General features: G+C 41.3%; 1 protein-coding gene across 2 annotated transcripts in view; it reads right to left on the bottom strand.

The window, feature by feature from the left end:
* TMEM266 (transmembrane protein 266) overlaps positions 1-20,890 on the bottom strand; it is an 89,453-nt gene that overhangs the window by 33,656 nt on the left and 34,907 nt on the right. Inside the window, exons 7-8 of one of the 2 annotated variants that reach the window (XM_075431252.1) lie at positions 14,272-14,426; positions 8,573-8,646 (exon numbers count right to left, since the gene is read on the bottom strand). In XM_075431252.1, the coding sequence (XP_075287367.1) occupies positions 8,573-8,646; positions 14,272-14,426 (229 nt within the window). The remainder of the gene's footprint in view (positions 1-8,572; positions 8,647-14,271; positions 14,427-20,890) is intronic. The other variant, XM_075431253.1, reaches the window with a different exon arrangement.

The raw sequence follows: 20,890 nt of genomic DNA, 5'->3' as shown, positions 1-20,890 counted from the left end.
CCCAACCAACTCTGAATTTATGCCAAACGCACCAGCACTAATTGCAGAAGAGCACTGGATTTTTCAGTACTGTACCTATGCGTGGTTTTGCCAAACCCCATGAGCCCAATTGCCTCACTTGGCCCAAGATGACTGCGCTGAGCTCTATCTTGGCACATCAGACCTGGATAACAGCACTTAATCCTGTTTTGCAGAGCGAGATGTTGCTGTGGGACATTGGGTGCTTTCAGAGCCCAGCCTCATCCCATCAACAAGCAGGAAAGTGAACCAGCCAATGCTTACTCAGAAACGGCGTACGTGAAGCACTGGCCAAGTCTGGCTGAGAAAGGGAGTCACTAGCCAGAAGAGAAAACGCAGCGCTCTCTTTCCTCTAAAAAAAATTATGAGACTCCACGTAGACACCAAGAACTGCTAACGCTGCTGGTCTGTACTCCTACAAAGCATTTTACAAATGCAGCATAGGAACAAGGCTCACAACAATTTCCTTATTAACGTATATGCTCGAGGTTTATATGTGGAAGAAGAGACACACAACAGCAGCTCCTCAAACCCCTTAATGACTCCAAATTTGCCAGCATGATGTGATGTGAGCACAAGGTGTGAGTACACATGCTGCTGTACAACCAAGGCACTCCTGCAGTCTCACCGCCGGCCCAGAGCAGAATACCTTCAGACAAAAGCATCCCAGCTCCTCTGTGAGCACCTCCCTCACTCCCCACTGAGAAGCTGCACAAAATGCTTAAGTACAAGTTACTCCTGATCCCGTAGGTTCAGCTACATCAGTTAACCTGGGGTCCACCACAGCAAGTTCCACAGCAGGCAGCGATCGGAGCATGCCTGAGACAAAGCAGTGCCTTCTTCCAGGCCTGGGATGCTACCCCTCCTGCAGCAACCCTGCTGACTGCACAGAGAGATCTGGCTCATTTTCTTCTATGATTAGGCAGCATTTACGAAGTGCTAGGTCAATGAGCGACTAACGAAGGGATGGCTGAACATGTAACACCTTTATAGTCACTGATGGTGAAATTCTTCTTTCCTTTGGACAGGTGTGCACAAAGATATCTTCACTGAAATAATAAGGCATATCTGCACAAAGAAAACAGAAACACTGTCTCACTAACCCTAAATATGATTTAACACGGGGCTGTTGAGGGAACATAAAAAAGAATTTTCCTCCTTTCTGCCTTTTTAATTCCTCACTGCAGTGCTTAAATCAGACTGTGCAACTGTCACATAACGGGTCTGAGCAGTTCCAAGGGCTGGAAGCTAGCATAAAAGTTTTCATTTTCAGTCTGCTGGCACGAATCAGCACAAGTCAGCAATGAGTGGAAGGCTACTCGGCAGACATTTAATGCAGTAATGGCTGTTGGTGCTATCTCTAGCAGCTAGGTTGCCTCCTCACAAGAAAAAGCCTTGGTGACCAGCACCCTTGCTCTCAGCTGGAGCAGACACACTGCAGGAAGGCAGAGCGTGAGGGTGGAATGACCCCAGCTCCCACCCGGGAGATGCACTATCCGGAACAAACTGGACACAACTGAGGTTTAAGCTTTAAAAACCTTTGTTCTGTATGGAAGGTCTTGAAGCTACGCACCGGCATTGTCACTCTCACAAGGCAGCTTTCCCTTGGCGCCCCAACAAAGCACCATGAGCGAGTCCCAGCCTGTGCACACCTGTACAAAGCACGAGATCGCATCCGCTGCTGCTGCCATAACTCCTACCCCGAGGAGTCTGCACCCAGCAAACCTGGACTCCACTGGGCAGACCTCCCTGGCTGCTAAATAGAATAAATACTTGGACTTAAATTAAACATGAGTGTTACTTACAAACAACGTTTTAGTATTTTTCCTAAACAATCAAAAATCTCTTTCAAACAAATACACATTGCATTTGATTGTGTACTTTCTCTTAAAAAATGAGAACCTGTAGCAGAATCTGGAAAACAACAGAGACAGAAATTAATAATCCAGGAAGCTTCCTATGCACTGTACATGGATCAAACTGAAAAATGCAGATGAATTAAAAGAGAATTGCAACTGTAACATTCACCACAGACAAAACAAATGTTAGTCAGGACTCTACCATTTGTAGACACAAGAATCTACAAGAAATAGGGAAAAAATGGAGCAGCACTGCTGTTTCCTACTGATGTGCAGGCATGTTTCAGCACTGTAGCAAATGTACACACATAGTTTTGCATTACACCACAGGCATTCTGCATTTTTGGACACACAGAACTGAAAGCAAACATTAAATATCAGTGTAAGTACTCTTCTGTTAAAGGCTGCTGCCAGCTTGGAGTTTTGTACTTGAAAAAGAATGCTTTAACATTTCTGGATTGGAAATCTTTTAATTAGAAAGTCCTTAACATACATATTTTTTTTTAGTTAGAAATGCATTTTTTGTTTTCTGAGAAAAGCTAAATTATTAAAGTCTGTCCAGTGCACTCATAAATCGTAAATGACTGAACAATTCTGTTAAATCCTTTAAGTTGGAGTAAACTCCGATAAAAGTTAAATTTTAAACCGTTTTTCAGACAGAAATGTGATGTTGAAGTTGACAGTGAAGTCCCTAGGTGACACAGGGTTGTTTGCACAACACTGACTGTCTGCAGCGAAGCTTATGAAGAACCGTGCGATGCTGCAGGTTTTCTCTCTAATTTTGTAGGGAAACCTGGCCAAGTCCTTTGCCGAGCCAGCCGTGTGAATTCCCACAATCTGCACGAGCTAGCTACATTTGTCAGCTGACTGCAATGTACATTAGGTAATTTTAAATACTTTTCTGCTTGCGCAGTCTATACACAATGTACTACTCGGTGACTCACCGTGCCAAATTCACCCGTCATGTAAAGGAATCAAAGGAGGCAGCACAGGAGGTGAAGCCGGCCCACCAGGTTTGGCTAATGGCAAAGGAGAGCAACTCTGCTTTTCGAGACGGGGTAGCAGTTGTCCAAGAGAGAGACAGGACGGAGCGGGGTGGGAAGGGTGTTTTTAGGAGAGCCCCTCCTTCCTTCCACTGCCACAAAACTAAACGATCTACAGATAGGTTACCTACAGAGGGTCTTCTGGCTTGTGCAGAAACTCTGAAGATTAAGCTTCTGCCTTTTGGATATATCTCATAAGACCAAATATTTACTGAAATCTTTCCCAGAAAGACGACCTTTGTACCCAATCTGTAGTTTATAACTTCTCTGGTTTGGGTCGCTCCACAGAGGCCTTAGCTCATTTACAACTTGAAACAATTTTTTTCTGTTGTCTTCTGGCGTGCCTGCCCCAGAGACGCTGCATGAGCTGTCCCAGCGCACGCCATCCTCAGGCCACCTGAGCATGGAGGGACACGCTGGCACCTTCAAACTGAGACGTCCCTCTCTCTCCAGTGGACAGGCGTCCTCCTCACAGGGCTTCCCTTCAGTCCAGGTTCTGAACGGAAACGTGTAACTGCTGACCTCGCCTCCCGTGCTACCCAGCACAAAGCACTCCCCATGTACCGCGCTCTGTGACTGCTGTGGCTCTGATAGCGCATGTGGTCACACCGGAATAATTAACTGCAAAAGCTTGGTGACACTAATAGACATGAATGCAGTATATTCTTTTTCACTGACTAACACTGTTATGATTCCATACAGTATCCAAATGCACCTTTGCACAAACACTGCAGTTCTATTTGTTCTTATGTTCTCCCATAATACTTGTTCTTAGAATATGGAGAAAAATAATGACCTGTAAACTGACAACTCTGGATAGACCTGAAAGGGCTTTTCAGGAATAGAAATGATCTACTAGAGATGCAGCATAGGGTAGTACTGGATAGAGAACTCGCCTTAAGCAACCCTGCATCAGAAGTTCCCTCTGGGCACGATTACACTAGCGCTAATTCTTATCTCTGAAATGCACCGCATAGGCGGTGCTGGACTCTAACTACCAAGAGATGACAGCACCGATGAAGCACTGACAGAGCACACCATATAAGCCAGGTATACTCTTGGTAACCAAATGGGAAGACTGGCATTTCAGGAAGGCGTCTAGCTAAATTCCTAGACCTCTGCAAAACCATTTACTCTGGCAACTATTTTTTTGTGAAGCAAGTGGTTAGAAAAGAAATTTCACAATATATTAAATATTTATTTTTTTACACATCAGCAAAGTAGGAAGCTTAAATTTACCTTCATAAATTATATTAGTATATAAAATCCACATCTTTGTTCCTAGATCCCCCCTAATCAACCCCTTAAAAATCAAAACATACACAGCCACCACGCAGTGCATTTATGCACCACAAGAAAAGCTGTGTGTACATGGGATGAAAGTAAACATTCAGAAAAGAAGCCACAGCTAATGGAAGAATTATAGAATTAATAAAAGTTTATTATCTTTCTGCTCAGCTGTTTGAAGCTCACAAAAAGCATAGCAAAAGTATCACAACTGCTTTCTCTAACATAAAATTATGAATTTGCTATGAAAAATCTATACAGGAAAGCCACATTTTCTCTTGGTTCTGTCATCTGGGATGTTTTTCCTTTTTAACAGAACCCTGATAGTAGGGTCTTCCTTCGAAGTTTTTACTCCTTCCAAGGATTGCTATTAAAGTGTCAGACTACCACAAACACTTCCTTTCATATATAAGATGAGGAAAGTCTTGGGGGTTTTTTTCCTCCTAAAAGTGAGAATCTAAAGTTGCCTTGTGAGCCATAACTAATGAAACAAATTCTGTACCAGCTAGGACCCCAGACTTACTTTGCTCAGTTTGAGAACTCTATTCTTGGACACAGATGCAGGAAAAAAGTCGCAATTCCGTGACTGCCTAACTTTAAGCACATCAGAAGACTTGGTTACTCCCAGGGAAACACTCTAGTGCTGAAAGCTAGCAGAATGCCTAAGTGCTTGGCTGACTGAAGCACATACGGAGCAATGCAAACAGCTAATATCAAAGAACTCAATTCTTGCACGCAAACATTCTCATCAGTCTCAGTGGAAAAGCAGAACTGAACAACAGCTACAGAGTCAAATATTTGTTGCAATGTAGTAAGACTATTAAAATACAAGCAGACTCCAATCCACTTACCAAAACACAGTGACATTCCCCATCTTCCTGTTCTCAGCCAACTATTACCAAGGCTGAATTTGCCCTCTTGATAGAGTGTAACCCCGGCCTTGCCTTGCTGTTGGTACTGGGGTTTTCCCCCCAGTGTCTTTCTCTTCTCTTCTCTTCTGTCTTAACATCTGGGTAACATTTGGTGCACAGACAAATCATAGTGATGTATGTAAACAGAGACAAACATATACAATCATCACCACTAGTAAATCCTGTTCAAATACTTGGAAAAAAGCAAAAAGAGAGGATGTGTGCCTCACTTGAATAAGGATATTTTAATGTTGGAAAGTCACAGACAGTGACAGAGAATATACAATTAACAGAGTGCAATAAATTCCTTTAAGGCTTGTGGCTGTAACACAAGTGTAAGGAGAGCAGAAAGATGCTGTGAGCGTAGCTACTTAATTTTGTTGGCAGCTGTTCTGCTGGCATTTGCCAGCTGCTGGCATGTTTGTCCCCTGCATTTTACCCAAGCAGAAAGCCAGTGCCTGTTTAACTCCAACATCATTTCAACCGGCTACAACGGGACTGTCATTATTCGCAACGCCTTTATAGCGCCAGCTTTTAACTAGTCATATTTTTCCAAAACATTCTGATTTTGCGCCGAAAGTTTTCTGGGTTTTAACAAGCCTTTTACAACTTTGCATTATTTGTTCTCCAAGTCTGAGTTGAGGCCTTTCTGGAGAATTGTGCATCCACACTTACAAACAATGGGAACCAAACTACAGAATGAACAGTAAACATCCAAACTTAGGGCATGGTACTTGCTCTGGCAACATCCCTTTCTGAACACCACAAACCCTGAATCCTTGCTTTGAGGAAAAAGGCACTGACTGAAGGATGAATCAATCATCACCAGTTGCCTGTTGTATCCAAGCAAACTAATTAAACCTGCTCGTCTCTGGAAAATCATCCTGGCATGAATAGCCACAGACCGCAAAATCTCACTATAACACATGATATTCTCAACAAATCATTCCAAACAAAGACAGCTGACTTATGGTATCGTGAATCAGAGGGCAAAAATCCCCTCAAGGCACCAAAACAGTAAATAAAATTAAGATGGATGAAAAAAAATAATGTGATCTGCAATTTTTGCAATATTTTGGAACTCCTTGAAAAAAATCAAAGTTTTTGATATGGATGAGAAAAAAATAACCCTCTTTTTTTCCTCTGATGAGACACATTTCAACACAAACAGATGTGCCATTGCTCATTAAACCAACCTGGCCCGAGGCCAATCCCAGCAAACCCATCAGGAAAGGTGCACCTTCATTCTCTTCCAGACCTGGGGTCTTTGAAGCACAGCTGTTGCTCTGTGGAGCCACCTCAGTGGCTTAAACCCAGTCAAGGAATCTGAGCTGCCAAATGAACCAGTACCCCAAAATCCACCCTCCTCTGTGCACCTCACATGGCTGCCTTGTGGCCTCATTTTAGTTTGGTGTAAATTCAAACCATGATCAAATAAGTGAAGGAAGATACTTTGGAAGACAGAAACAGATAATAAAGTGAGTCATAAGAGGTTTGTGAAAAAAGGGAACATCAAGCAAAGAAAAGTAGTTGCAAATACCTAACACAGAGAGAAAGAGAAAAGCCAGCACAGATCCAAAATGAGGATGGAGAGTCAGGCAACCAGTTTTGGCTCTGTGAAGTATTTCTATTATTGTTTTCCTGCAAAACACTTCTGAACCAGTTCATCCACTTATGCGGGTACTCTGTCTCAGCAGAGCTGAAACAACTAATTTGTTCCTTGAGACAGATGAGTACTGGCCCTGAGGATCAGTCTGCACTGCCACAACCAACCAACCGACACTTGTCAGTGCGTGAGCTGAGTTATGGAGGGGATACACAAGCAAGGCACTGCACCAGGGTTTGAGCAGAGTGCTTGGTGGTACGCGTGAACGAAAATAGAACCTGAAACTACATGCCAGCAGAAGGAAACCGAGGACCACAGGAGAAGTCTTTGTGAAACAACTTCCAGAAGGCAATGGAGATCAGGTGAGCAGGCACATGCAGCCACCCTGCTAGCAGTTAAGAGTTACAAGCTGATCCTGCTAAGAAGCTCAGGATTATGGGGAGCTCGAGGGTGCTAATCCATATGGAAGAAAGGCTCTGGGGGAGAGGGGGAAACATTTTTCACAGGGAGTGGACTCCATATAGCAAACCTGAGTCTTCAAGCATTTGGATGTGCAATTCACAAATGAAAGACTGCAAAATTTTTTAATTGTTGAGAGATTCTTTTTCAGTCAGTTTACACGTATCCTACAACCCACAATCATCGCCAAAGGATGGGGATAGCGACTGCGTGCATTTGTGCAGCTGCAGCCCCAGCAGGCTAGGATGCAACGCAGCCTTGAGACCCTTGCCTGCTACCAAGGAACCCCTTCAGAGAGCACCCACTGACCGCCTGGCAACACCAGCTAGAAAATCTCTGTTACAAGTAGAAATGCAAAGTGATACTTGTAAATAAATGTATTTCATTAATAGAACCACGGAAATAAGCAGTGGTATAATATGGCAAGTATGAATCCTACACAAGTGATCTATCAAATCATTTGCAGATATCACAGCTCTTCATTTTTTGATTTTTTTCTTTTTTTGTAACCTTCACCTAAAGTTTACTGCAGAGTGAAGATTTTAACATCGGTTTGGATGATATTTTCTCCTATGGAACTAGGAAAAAATATTTTTCAATATTTAAGTCCAAACTGTCTTCCAACTTAACAAATGTAAAACTTTTTTTGTGAGAAGTAACACATTATGACCTGGAAAAATAACCTTAAAAACTATTTTGGGATATTTCAGGAGTAGTCTAAATTTAGTCTCAATACCAGTGACTTCTTTTTTGGAATAAAGTTGAAAACTGTAACAGATTAACCCAATTTGGTCATTTGTCATATCATGACTACAGCCTTTTCCAATGCATACATTCATACAAATTTTTGCAAAGAAATTCACCATCTGTTTCGTTCTCTTACTGTGTCTATATGCAGCAGCCTAGAACACCTAAACTACTTACACAAATTGTGAAAGGAGATAATCCCATTCTTAGATCTTTCTGTAAAAAAAACTTGTGGATCTTCATTCCTGAAGCATGTATCACCCCTAACACCTTGTACCCAGGGACACTGACAAGCTTTCCGTGAGAACAAATGGATGAAACTAGTCCTGTCCTCTGCCTATAGCGATTCAGAGATGATTATTTCCTTTTGTAGTTTTCCAATTACAATTTGTAAGACAGTATCTTCCTTGTTTCCTTGCCAATTCTAGGCAACTTACAAACAGCGCTAATCTAAACATGATTTTTCAGTCTGCTGAATAGGAGCGTCATCTGTCAATTTTTTTCTTTTTTTTTTTTCCCCTTAAAGTACACTGTGCTGCATTTATCCACAGTCAAATTACCGTTAAACTCTTTCTTATTTCAGTGACAGCATAAAAATACTTTGCAGTTCTGTATGTGGTGAAAGACTTGGAGTATACATACCTCTGAAAAGAAAACAGACAGGATGACTAGGCTGATCCAGTGAATTATTCCTGCAAACTGTGAAGCACTTGAAACTGCAATTAACACAATACAATGAAGCATCATTATAGGAGCAGAATGCAACTTACATTTAATAACTATATAATTAGTACTGCTACAACTTATGTACGGGTGAAGCTTGCTTTCTTAAATTTTGCAATGGAAGCACCAGCAAGAGGATGGGATGTAATGGGACACAGCACTCCAGCCCCGTCAGCTGCTCACCCTATTTCAGGACAGCGTGTTAGCAGCCACAGCAGCTGTTCATCGGAGCTTTTACAGGTAAGACTCCTGGTAAGCAATGACATACATGTTTCAGGTCTTTGATGCTCTGGCACTGCTCCATGCTCTCACTCCATGCACTGCTTTAGTATGAGATGTGTGAGTAAATTCCGTACACCTAAAAATCCAGAGTTGGAATTCTGTGAGGAAACAGAATGCTCTACTATCCCCACGTTATTCCTTGTATTCAGTTTTTGACAATTCAGCTCAAAAGACCGGTAACTGTCTGGAAGTGGTGCTTAAAAACTAGTGCTCCAACTGGGCTTCAAATTACATTTCTATCATCTAAATAAATAGCCTACATAGGTAGACTTTTGTACAGCTCTCGGGGTGGGGCACGAACAGCCATGACTGGCTCTGGACCCCATTCCTCTCAGAGTCAAGTTTGACTCTAGGAAAGCCATAGTGAGAGAAGCAACAGAAATAACCAATGTCATTGTTAATCAGATCAAACCATAATATATTCATTTTAAGGAGTCTGTGAACTATCAGCAATTCTAATTTGTACAACAAACATAATGTGACCATTTTTGTACAGTCTGTTTCAGGAAACATGGCTGTCATATTGAAAGCTTTATCTTGAAGCAAGTTTCTATGAGAACATTCAAGAAAGGTAAAGTAAATGACATAAAATTCCATTTTAAGTAATTGGTTAAGACACACAACTTCCTTTGTAAGCATTCTTTTTCAGAAAGACAGTGACCATTAAAATCACTTATGTTCACTTAATTTCAAACTCCTCCATGAAAAGAAGTCTGTAAAGGGTAAGTTAAAATGGTTATTTATGAAACTCTGGATGCTACACACTCACTTCCCATACAGGTACTCTTTATGCATGCAGGTTGTTGAGGTAGTTATTCCAATTTCAAAGTGGAATGACTTTGAACAAAAGTCCTTTCAGGAACTGACTGGCAAGAACACTCAGGAAAACTCATCTGAATTTATTAAAACTATGATTTTACAGAGTACTAAATCCTTGCACGGACATTCACTGCCATTAAATCAGGCTTTCATTTGATTCAACTTGTTTTGGTTGCAAGTAAAATGAAATAAACTCAGAAAAATGAGTTTGCTGCAAGACTACATAAGAAGCTCCATAATACGCATTGTCTTTATGGGCTTAAATGAATCTCTTGACATCTGGAGGATTCCTTTATAAGTTCCACTGAAATTCTGTGATCAAATTTCCTTTCATTGCTGGCAAGACAGGGCAGAAAGCTGAAAGGGTCCAGTATCCAAACTGCTGTTAACGCCCACTCTGAAGGTTGCATGCTCTGAAGTTTGGAATAAGTGAATGGAGAGAACAAATTTTCTATTTACCTCAGGGTATTTGTGAGTCTACCATCCCCACAGCAGATCAACAGAAATAGTCTGTGCCGTCTTGCAGTTTCAAAGAATTAGTGTGCAACCGCAAAGTTTAAGGCAATCGCTGATTATGTACATAGAGATGAAAGACCGTGGCAGAATTAACTAAGTCCCAAGAACATATAGGGCATGCACTAAATAAAGCATCTTATTTTAAAATTAAAACTGATTAAAATGGGAAGGGGAGGGACGGGACGTAGGAAGAAATCAGGATACAAAGAAAACTGTTAGCATGGGCTACCACTGAACTCTCACAGCTGAGGCTCGTCTGGGGCCCGATGAGAGATGGTTTGCTGTGGTGCAGCAGAGGAACTACTTCAAGATGAAGCAGATGGGCAAAATACAATATATTTAACTTTCCCAAGACACTGTCTTTATAGGGTGGCATAAAGCACAAGGGAAACCATTTGTGAGCAATTCTTCAAACAGCTGTCGATTGACATACAAGGCTCCAGCTGCCCCTTCGTGGACAAAAAAGATATAGCAACCACGAATTTAGAAAGAAAATCAATTTCTGATGCTGCACTAAACTGCAGCAGGCTGCTGGACGTGCTGCCAGACAGTGTGCAATTAAATTGCCAGTAAACCAGTAAATTTGGAAAAGCCTTCCAAGCAAGAAGCTTTTGTACAAGAGCTGAATCACTAGTCCATACACTGAATCCAGATATTTGCCTCTTCCAAAACACGCCCTTTCAAAAATGGAGTGAGAAAAATGGGAGAAGTGTCTTCTCCAAGTGGTGCTCACCCCTGCTCTGTGGTGGTTCAGATACATCACTGGGATTCAGTTTGAGACAGAGCACCTAAGCTATTCAGCTTCTACTTTTATCTGGAACAGAATTTCACATTTTTTCAACCTGTAACCTTTTTTTCCCCCAACTGTACCTAAAAGCCAAAAAGTTCTTCTTCATTTCACATTTTGCTTGTCTGGTGCTATGGGTTAAAGTGAATGCAAACCCAGATGCTTTTTAGTGGTGAAGCTGGCGGAGTGCAGCCAACCTCGGTCTACCTCCTGCCCCTTTCCCTCGCTCTGACATCTCCTCAGAATGTATATCCAGGAGGGGCGGGATGAAGAACACACCCTGACAGACCCTGAGTGGCCATTATAGCAGCTTGTACTACCAGCGCTTGCTGCGGGTGGACGTTGTTCTTGACGGTTTCCTGGCAGATACAAACGGCGCTGCTTCTGCCAGGAGCAGACAGCAGACGCTCACTGCACGGTTTGGGAAGCCCTGAACCCTTTCCTACCGAGGCACTGCCACACCGCCACCTGCATCGTCTTGGCACAGCTGTGCCTGCGCTCAGCCAGGACCCTGATCCAGGAACCACAGGGACAGGAGCGGAGCTTTTCAGCTTCACAGTTTTCAGGAAGGCCTGATGCCCTTCACAGACACACCTGCCATAGACGACTACAGAAGGAGGGCAATACTAAGGTGATTTCCTGAGCTGCTTTCCCCCAAAACTGCTGAAGATGAGGAAGGGACAGCATGGTCTATATCTCTGAGGAGTGGGGGTTGAAACCTGCCATGACCCTCTTTTTTTGAAATGAGGTGTAAGTGACCTAACACACATCTATTTCTGCATTTGCAAAACATCACAAGGTAGTGAGACGTTATTTTGTTAATGCATGTGAAGAGCTTTGAAGATAGGACTAAAGAAGCTGATTATAGGACAGAGACCTATAATAAAAGGCCTATTATATGTCCCCTGCTTTCTGAGGTTTCTAATTCCAGCATGAATATGCTTTGTGCTAAAATACCCTAAAAGGTCTCTGTTCTTTTCATGCGTGTGACCTACACATTTGCAAATGTGGTCTCCACCACTGACACTGACAGTTTTGTGTACAGAAGTGCACCATGAAACAAAAGACTGCACTAAACGCATGAGAGGAAAATAGTGTTCTCAAAATGTCACAGCCAAAGAGATCGCCATTTGTTTTTTTTTAAAGAAAAAAAAAAAAGGAGGCTTCCTTCCTAAATAATTACAGTCTACAATGTGGACTAGCAGTTGTTATTATGAATAAAATTGGCAGTGATGTGCCACAACATATCCTAATATATTGGTTGATTTCATATAGAATACGGAATCATTTAAAACTGTAATTACATTTTTGAAAAACATAATTATGGCCTAATGCCTTTTTAAAACCTTCAGGTAAGTGACACACATCCCTCATATGACACAACTGCAATACTTACAGCAGCCCCACCAAGATAGCCTTTATCCGATTTAAAACAAAATAGAAGGTATTCAACTTAACAAAGACAAGAAGCCTGATGGGTTGATGCATTAGTTAAAATGCAAAGTAGCAATGCAGAGCTGAATGTGTCCTTTCTCAGCTGCTGAGAAAATCCATACAGGCAGCCTCTGAATCCATACAGAGGCAGCCTCTGAATCCATACAGGGGCAGCCTCTGAACAGTGAAATCGCCTGGCTTGACCAAACACCCATAGGTCACGTACAAGCCGTAAGCTGCAGAGCTTGCAAAAGTATCATGTGCATTAGACACACAGAGGAGAAATGATCCCTAAAATAAAGCCTTCTTTAGAAGATTCTTCAGAAAATTAATGGTAAGAAAGCAGGTGCTTCTAGAGGACAGTCTCCGAAGCTGTGTTAACAATCTAAGAGAAATCAACAGAAACCATTTTTAAACTCTTTGGCTCTTTGTGTTTATGTCAAGAATGACAATTCTTGACATAAACACAAAGATGTGGCATCTCAATAAATACTGTTGAAAGCTTCTTCCTCATTCAATTTTTAAGGACTTACACGCATAATTAGCATTCCCGGCTTTTTCTGAAAGCAGTAGACTTGTCCAAATTCTTGGCCTCCGCATCCAAAATGGTAAGTCACCACAGACTACAGAAAATAACAACTGTAATGGAGTGGCCATGCTCAGAGCAGCGTGTGCAGTATGGACAGACAGGGGTATAAAAAGGTGGCAATGGCGTGGAAAGACAGCTTAATCATTTCTTCATCTTACAGGATTTATGAAGTGGCTGCTATCATCAACAGAGTCCCCTAAAGTAATCCTAAGACAATTGCAATACCTAAATCTTTACAGTGAAATCTAACTCCACTAATATTAATTGACAGACCACAAAAATAAAAAGCCTTCAACAGAATAAAAAGTTTGTTTGCTCAGTTTTAAGTTGCCACAGAAGATGCCAGACCATGACTCCTTCATGTTATGTATTCATACATTTACAGGATTGTCTGAACCCCAGCACTGCCATTTCAACATATCTGAGATTGTACGGAGATGCTAGAGGCTGCTCTTCAACATTCAGCACAGGGAAAAATGTAGCTGGTGTTTGTGTTCATGTCAGCTTTGTATCGTAAGAGAAAAAAAAAAAAAAGTGAATGGAGGAAAAGATCAGCTGAAACAAAAGATGAATTAGGAAATTAGGAAGCAAAATAACAGCATTAAAATTTCCATTGTGGAACCAGAGTAGAGTGAATTCAGATAAAGCAAAACTCCATTTAAGCTACTATTTGACTCCCAGTTTATTAGTGAAGTAGAATGAAAATCTGTATCAATTCAGTACAAAATAGAAAACCATAATTTCAATTCCTACCCACATCAGTAGAAGTAAATTAATAACAGAGATAGCACCAAACACCCCAGCAAGTTCATAACTGTCTGTCCACATGCACGTGAAAAGTATCAAATACTAACGAGGCACAAATGATCTTTCTTCTGCGCATACAGAGCGTCTCTGTAAAGGACAGATGTTTTCAAGCACAAATGACAATACATGCGGATCTTTGCAAGCACGCTCTGCTTGTATCCTTTGAAAATTTGTCCTATACTGAATTTGATCAGCAAAATAAGGAAGAGACTGACTTCACTATACCAGGGTTCCACAAAACCACATTTCTTACCTAGCCTAGTAATAATTTAGATGGTAGGAAAAAAAAGTCCCCACCATCCTCCCCCCTTCAAAAACGTCCCAGCAAGTTAAGCCTTTATTTCATCAAAATTGAAAAAAAAAAAAAAAAATCCTCCTACTCACACTGGAGAAGCTTTATATCTATTAGGAGTTCCAGAGTCAGAAGAATCACCACCAATACTACACAGGCTACCAGGAAACTGTTGAGACTTGCACTGAGCAAAAATACCTGCCACACAGCTGCTCGTCTCCCACAGCACGGTTTTAGCCAGTTAGATCTAAAGAAATAAAATCGAGAGGAAAAACAAGAAAAGAAAAGAAAAGAAAAGCAAAGCAAAGAAAAGCAAAGAAAAGAAAAGAAAAGAAAAAAGAAAAGAAGAAGTAGTGAAAAAGGAAGACAGCTAAAGAGCAGTGAACTCAAAATGACAAGGTCTGCTGTTACGGATACACTCGGCGATAACGTACAAAGACTTTGCAAAACTCCCTTTTATTGGTTTCTTTACTAAGAAAAACACTTTACAAAAAACTTCACCCTGGGGATCATGTGTGTCTCTCCAACCCTATGGAGCTACCAGTGTTCAAGTGCCTTCCAACACACTGAGTAACACAACCCTAATTATCATACATACTCTTCTACTTTCTCCCTGTCTCATTATATTTCGTGTGTTTTTATTTTGACATACCTGCTGCATTCACCGATCTGGGAGTACCAAGGCGTAGCAGGACTCTGCTACTTGGTTAGAAGCCAATGATGTTTTTTTAGGAATTTCTCTGCTATTGAATTTTATGGTCGTGCACCTTTATCCCTGTTCTAGTATGAGACAAATCAGACAGGAGCTGCCAAATTTGGTTTGCAACAATCAGTCCACGGCATCACGGAACAGAGCAATAGGAATCTGGAAAACACCGATGAATAAGCTCAGTGGCTCCACAGCAACACCTGTGCTAGCAAACATACACAGCCTGGCTAAGCGTCAAGACACTGGCCAAGGCTGTCGAGCTTGTCCGTTTGTCTAGCTCTCACCAACCTGTTTGCGGACCAGGCCAAAAAGGACTTTCCCAGTGCTTGGGGTAACACCGTTTTGGGGACAGTATACGCCAGGGACTGCTCCCAAACCTAGTTTGAATGAGGTCATGTTGTTTTGGAGGAAAAAGAAGGTTTAGGCAAGATGAAGGGAGCTGTGAGGAGGCTACGAGGACCAGAACTCAGGAAGGAAGTTTATCAGTGATCAGTAAACGCTGCACTAGCATTGTGCTAATGCACATACACATTTTCAAGTGAGTTGATAAAAAACCACATTTTTCTCTTTTGAAAATACTTTTAATAAAATAACTGTAGCAGGGACTTCCAAAGCATAAAGCCCATGCTGATACTTTTTTCCCCCTGAAGTCCCCCCATAGTTTCACTCTGATACAGTACTGTATCATTTCTCACCATAGTGTTTTGTAACGTTCTTGTACTGGTCCACATCTGGAAGTTCTGGTATTTAGGCGCCTGACACTTTGTCTTTTCAAAGCACTGTAAAGACACACTAGCTAATAAAGAGCTGACATCGTTTATTAACTAGGGTTTGAGAAGCTGCAAGCATACAGAAGTGTGGTGCAGTAACCACACTGCGTGAACTAAAATATCCATACACAGCAATCAATGGCATACAAGAAGATGTTATGATATTGATCAATCCCAAACAAGCAGCTCTAGACTCAATAGCTCATGTTATAATCTCACATTTGGAAAAACATCACAAAACATTCCTTGACATACCCACACTCAAAAATGATGGAGAAAGCGATGCTCAGCAGTGCTCAGAGACCTGACACTCTCAAGCAGCTTCTCAGAATTAAGCATATCAGCTAAACACTTGTACTCAGATTGTCTGATTACCTGACCGTAAAAGACCTCCTCAACTGACTCTTCAAACTTCAAAGAAAATTTGACAAGTGTTACTATCAGGAGCTTGCCCTTGCTTTAACTGTTCTGGTTCCAGCCTGAATACAGGATGCACTAGTTTTTAAATCAGTATTTTTAAAACATAAGGAAAAAAAGGCATTGGAATAGGGCCTTTTTGCATACTTGATCTTTTAACAGATTTTATCTTACATCATCTCAAAACAGGATAAAGTTGTCTTTACAGCAACTGTTCTTTTGGGCTTTGGGGTTATTTTTTTAGATCTTTGTAAAAATAATGCTAGGGAATGGCCCTGTTTAAATAGAACAGCTTTTAGTTCTGTTCTCTTCCTGTATTTACCTTCCCTTTTCCAAAAAGACCTGTTTTGCCAGCATTTTAATATTGCAGGGCAGTTTTTCCTCCTTCCTATTCTCCAAATGGTCAGTAGAGGGCCTAAGTACATTCCTTTAAAAGCTTTACATAGTTGAGATTTTCAAATATACCAAACGTACCTGTAAGAACAAGCGACATGTGATAGTTAGCACACATTACATACAGCCACGATAAGCATTATTCAGGCTAATCATTACTTACAGAATGCTAAAGAATCTGGATTTCAAAGACACAAAAGTGTTTACAATTCAAGCACTGAAAAACCACCTCCAGTTTCCCATCTTCATTTATGACACAACCAAGGTGCATTTGTGTGACACTTGTCCTGTGAATGGACAGCGATCAGCATCTTCACATCACCACCTAGCAGACCTCTTCCCAGACCTCCTCCAAGTCCTCTGAATCCACTGACATTAACAATCACATTGTGCTCCAGAAGGAGTACTGGATGGTTCCTTTTCCAGGTGCTGCTTAGCTAGCTCGTTTCCTCCTACTTCTACACTCCTGTATAGTAGAGCCCTGGTCTTGCCTTGGGTAGTTCTTTCGGTTTGGGGTTTTTTTTAGTTCCTACCTCTTGTAAAGGATGGACATAAATAATAACAGGAACTACGCTCCAACTAGAAATGTATTTTAGATAAAGCTGTTGACGTGCTAACCTCACTGACTCCTAATACACAAATCTCCTCACCTCCTTCAACCCTGTAACCTTAGCAGAGCAGTATCTCTCCCTGCTGATGTGTAAGGGCTCATCCATTCAATAGACGAGAAATACGGTATTTGAGAAAAACAAATCCCGACCAGAATTAGTGGGGGTTTAAACTTACCTTCCAAATCCTGGCCATTTCCCCTGCAACACTGCAAAACTACACTAAGTTTAAAGCTCAGATTAGAAACTCAGCTACACAGACCTTTCAAAAAAATAAAACTTGCACAGCTCATACATACTAACCATATACAAGTAAAACACCTGCCTCCCTCACGCCAGAAAAGAAAAGAAAAGAAGAAAAAGTGCCCTATTTTTTTCAGAGAACAAGTACAACTTCTTTTGATGTCCTGACTGTGCTGTCTGTGGATGCCATCCACTATATGGAAACAAGTAAAATAAGACAACTTTACTGTGTGACTTCAAACACGTTCATTAGGTACCTCAGTTACTCTGTCTATACAACAGGAATATTATTTTCCTTTCTTATAATGCCTGGATGAAGTAAACGAATGTACTAACATGGGAATTTCTTGGTCGATGGTGGTACTGGGCTGTAAAGTTTTGTTATGAGACATTAAAATATATTTAGTGGAATTTTACCAGCGGTAATTCTTTCTAAAGATACTTTCACACATGGCTCTCTGGAAAACTAATCTGTCACCACCACTGCCAGTTTTATTAATAATAAGCTTGGAAAAAAGAACATAAGGCAAAACTGGGAAAGGTTTAATGTATTTATTTGGTAAGGAACCACTACAAACAATTTTTTCAAGCTGTTAACAGCTGTCACTGTTTCTGTTTTCTGGTCTTGCAAACAAATACCCCAAAATCTGCACTATACCATACCCTGACCTCTTTTTTTTTTTTTTTTTGGCTAAACAGCAAGTGTTTGCCTCTCACAAGATGGCTAAGATCAGAAAAAAGAAGGATGGACAAGATCCAAATCCCTATCTGAAGGAGCAGAAGGGGCATGGTCAGGAAGCGGCAAGAACGCAGCAAGGCTAAGTAAGCAGCAACACGAAACCTGGCTGAGAGAAAACAGACAGCAGAGCCATGTGGCAGGTCGCAGCTGGGGGCCTTGCGCCACTCCAAGGAACAGACAGAGCTCTGCACCCCCCTCCTGGACTTCTCCCACAAGCTTGTTTTAACTACAGAAGTTTAACTATGGAGAGCACTCATTTTTTTCCCTAAAAGTTTTACTATTTCTAACCCCATTACATTTCTTGGAGGACTGCTGCAAAACTCTGTTGGGCAAATGGCAAGAAAGATTCCCCCAGTTTTCTGCCTAAACTCACACATGGTCAATTTATACATATTTGCTCTTGCACCAATATTGTTCCTTAGCTTGATTAGTTCTTTTCCCTTGCTGGCATTTTGTCCCTGATGCATTTATACACAGCCATGGCATCCCCTCACGCAATTTAATTAAAGCCCATGCTTTTTGTACAACAGACACTCTGTTTCTACAACTGTCCTAGCAGCCCCTTCTGCACATGAATACAGGCAGCTGGAGTGGCAGGTAGTATTTTGGAATAGGTTTAATTACAGGAATTCTTCCCAGCACTATCTGAAGTACTTCATGCTTTCTAGGATCGCTTCTGCCTTCTTTACAGGTGTATACCACACCATTTGCTCACAGACATCCTGTGCTTGCCTAGTGTATTACTCCTTTCATTAGAAAATTGCTTATTAAGCTTTTCCTTTTTATGCTAAGGTCTTTAGCAAAATATTAACATCATGCTTAAAACCAATCTTTAAGAAACATACGAGCCGCCACGCTAGGTCAGAACAAAGGCTTGGTATCCCGTCTCTGACAGTGGCCACGAGCAGATGTCACAAGATGAGTAAGAACATTGCAGCACATAATAGCTCCCCTTTAAACTCTCACAGCACCCAACTAATTTCATCTTCGTGACTTCCTGAGACAGATGTGGTTTCCTGGATTCTACTTCGTAACCTTCAATGAATTTCCACAAACTTGTCCAACCTCCCCTTCAGGCTAGATAAGCTATTAGGAGCCATATACCCTTGAAAAAGTAGTTCCACACACATCCGCTGCCCTCTGTGCAAAGAGCAACCTTTTGTTGTTTGTTTTGAACCAGGCCTTAACCTATTAACATACCCTAGCACCTGTATTGGGGGCGTGGCGTGTGTGTGCGCCAAACTTCATCTGAACCTCTCTGTGTCACAGATTTTGTAATATGAACCAAAGCCCATGTCAGCCTTCTCTTTTCCAGGTTGAAGAGTCCTAGCTTACATAGTCATTTCCAATGGATCACGTCTTTGATCACTGTTTTCCTCCGAGTCTTTTCCAGTTCTTTTGTGTCTATCATAGCCTTTTTGACAGGGACCAGAATGACACTCACATTCAAGACGTGGGCAAAGCTTGGATATACAGCGAGGTGCAACAAAGGCCTCTTCTTCTCTACTCCTTTTCCTAACAAATCCTAACACCTGATTTGCTTTTAGCCTGCTGCTCAGCATTTAGCTGACCTTTACATGGACTCTCCTTCCAGACTAACATTCCTTTTTTTCCACATCTTTCCTTTGTCCTGTTGCTTATCTGTCTCTCAATTTTTGCACCAAGCCATATCTTCTCCAACTTAGACAATTAATTCTGGCACTAAGCCAGATAAATTAGACCCATGTCATTCCCACTTTCCAGTAAAGAGCTTTGTAAACAGCAGTCTGTGGGCTACATCTGCTACACTTCCACCCACAAAAAGTACCTAGGAAAAGCAGATGCTGTTGGAAAAATACAGAAAGATCTACAAACCAAGAAGGTCTGAAAATCACTGAGCTAGAAAATTAATTCTTTTTTTCACTTGGAGTAGCGCTCTCTCCACCAATAGGTGTTACCTTTAAAAGACATTAGAGGGACACACTCAGAGGATTTAGGTACCAGGATAAACACAGTAAAGAGCTACTCTGGAAAACAACGTTTAGAAAGATAAACACTTCAAAAGATCTGTACAGAAAAAGAAGTTTCTAAATCGCTGAGCATCCCTGTAACCTAGCTCAAAATATCACTTATTCTCTAGTGAAGAGCTGGTCACCTCACAGGTCACAACACATCCTGTTGAATGCTCATTTTCTGGTGCAGTGCAGGTCTTAGTTTTGGACCAGAGCACAGAAAGTAGCAGTGAAATAGTACTGCACAAAGAAGAAATCTGCACTACGGTCTCATTCACTGTATTTTGCTGTTAAGATTTTGCACCATCTTTCTGCATTCAGACTGTGGCTGGCAGCTAAAAATAAATCTAAAGTCACTTTTGTAAATACGAGGAGCTTGCTCACTACATGAAATAGTTCTGTCCTCCAAAACCTTTGCACTTTATCTCTAGCTTGGACCTCATTATTCACCATGTATCAACATGACGCGCTCCAGGATCTACACAAGGCGCACAGAACTTCTCAGAAAAGGGACAGGTTTTTTAATTACACTGCCAGATAAAGATAAGAAAAGTGGAAAACAAGAGAAATGTGAGGACGTGATCCATCTGAGTTCTTTTAGTTAAAGCACCTTTAAGCTTTGTAGAAAACACAAGTAAAATACCCCAAAGAAACGAAAATAAAAACTGAAAGATGAATATGAAACCCAGAAATAATGGCATCCACTTGATGCAATTACAGAAGACAGGCTGAAGGAACAGACATCGCTTCCTCCCAGGCTGGGTGAATACATCCATCAGTGAAAGCTTGCAACCAATTTCAAATGAAAAGCTCACGACTCTTTTCTGTGTTAACGTCTGAA

This window comes from Opisthocomus hoazin, chromosome 10 (assembly GCF_030867145.1).
Source record: "Opisthocomus hoazin isolate bOpiHoa1 chromosome 10, bOpiHoa1.hap1, whole genome shotgun sequence".
NCBI lineage: Eukaryota > Metazoa > Chordata > Aves > Opisthocomiformes > Opisthocomidae > Opisthocomus > Opisthocomus hoazin.
Note: the sequence above shows the minus strand (reverse complement) of the source record. Positions and strands in the feature narration are given on the sequence as shown.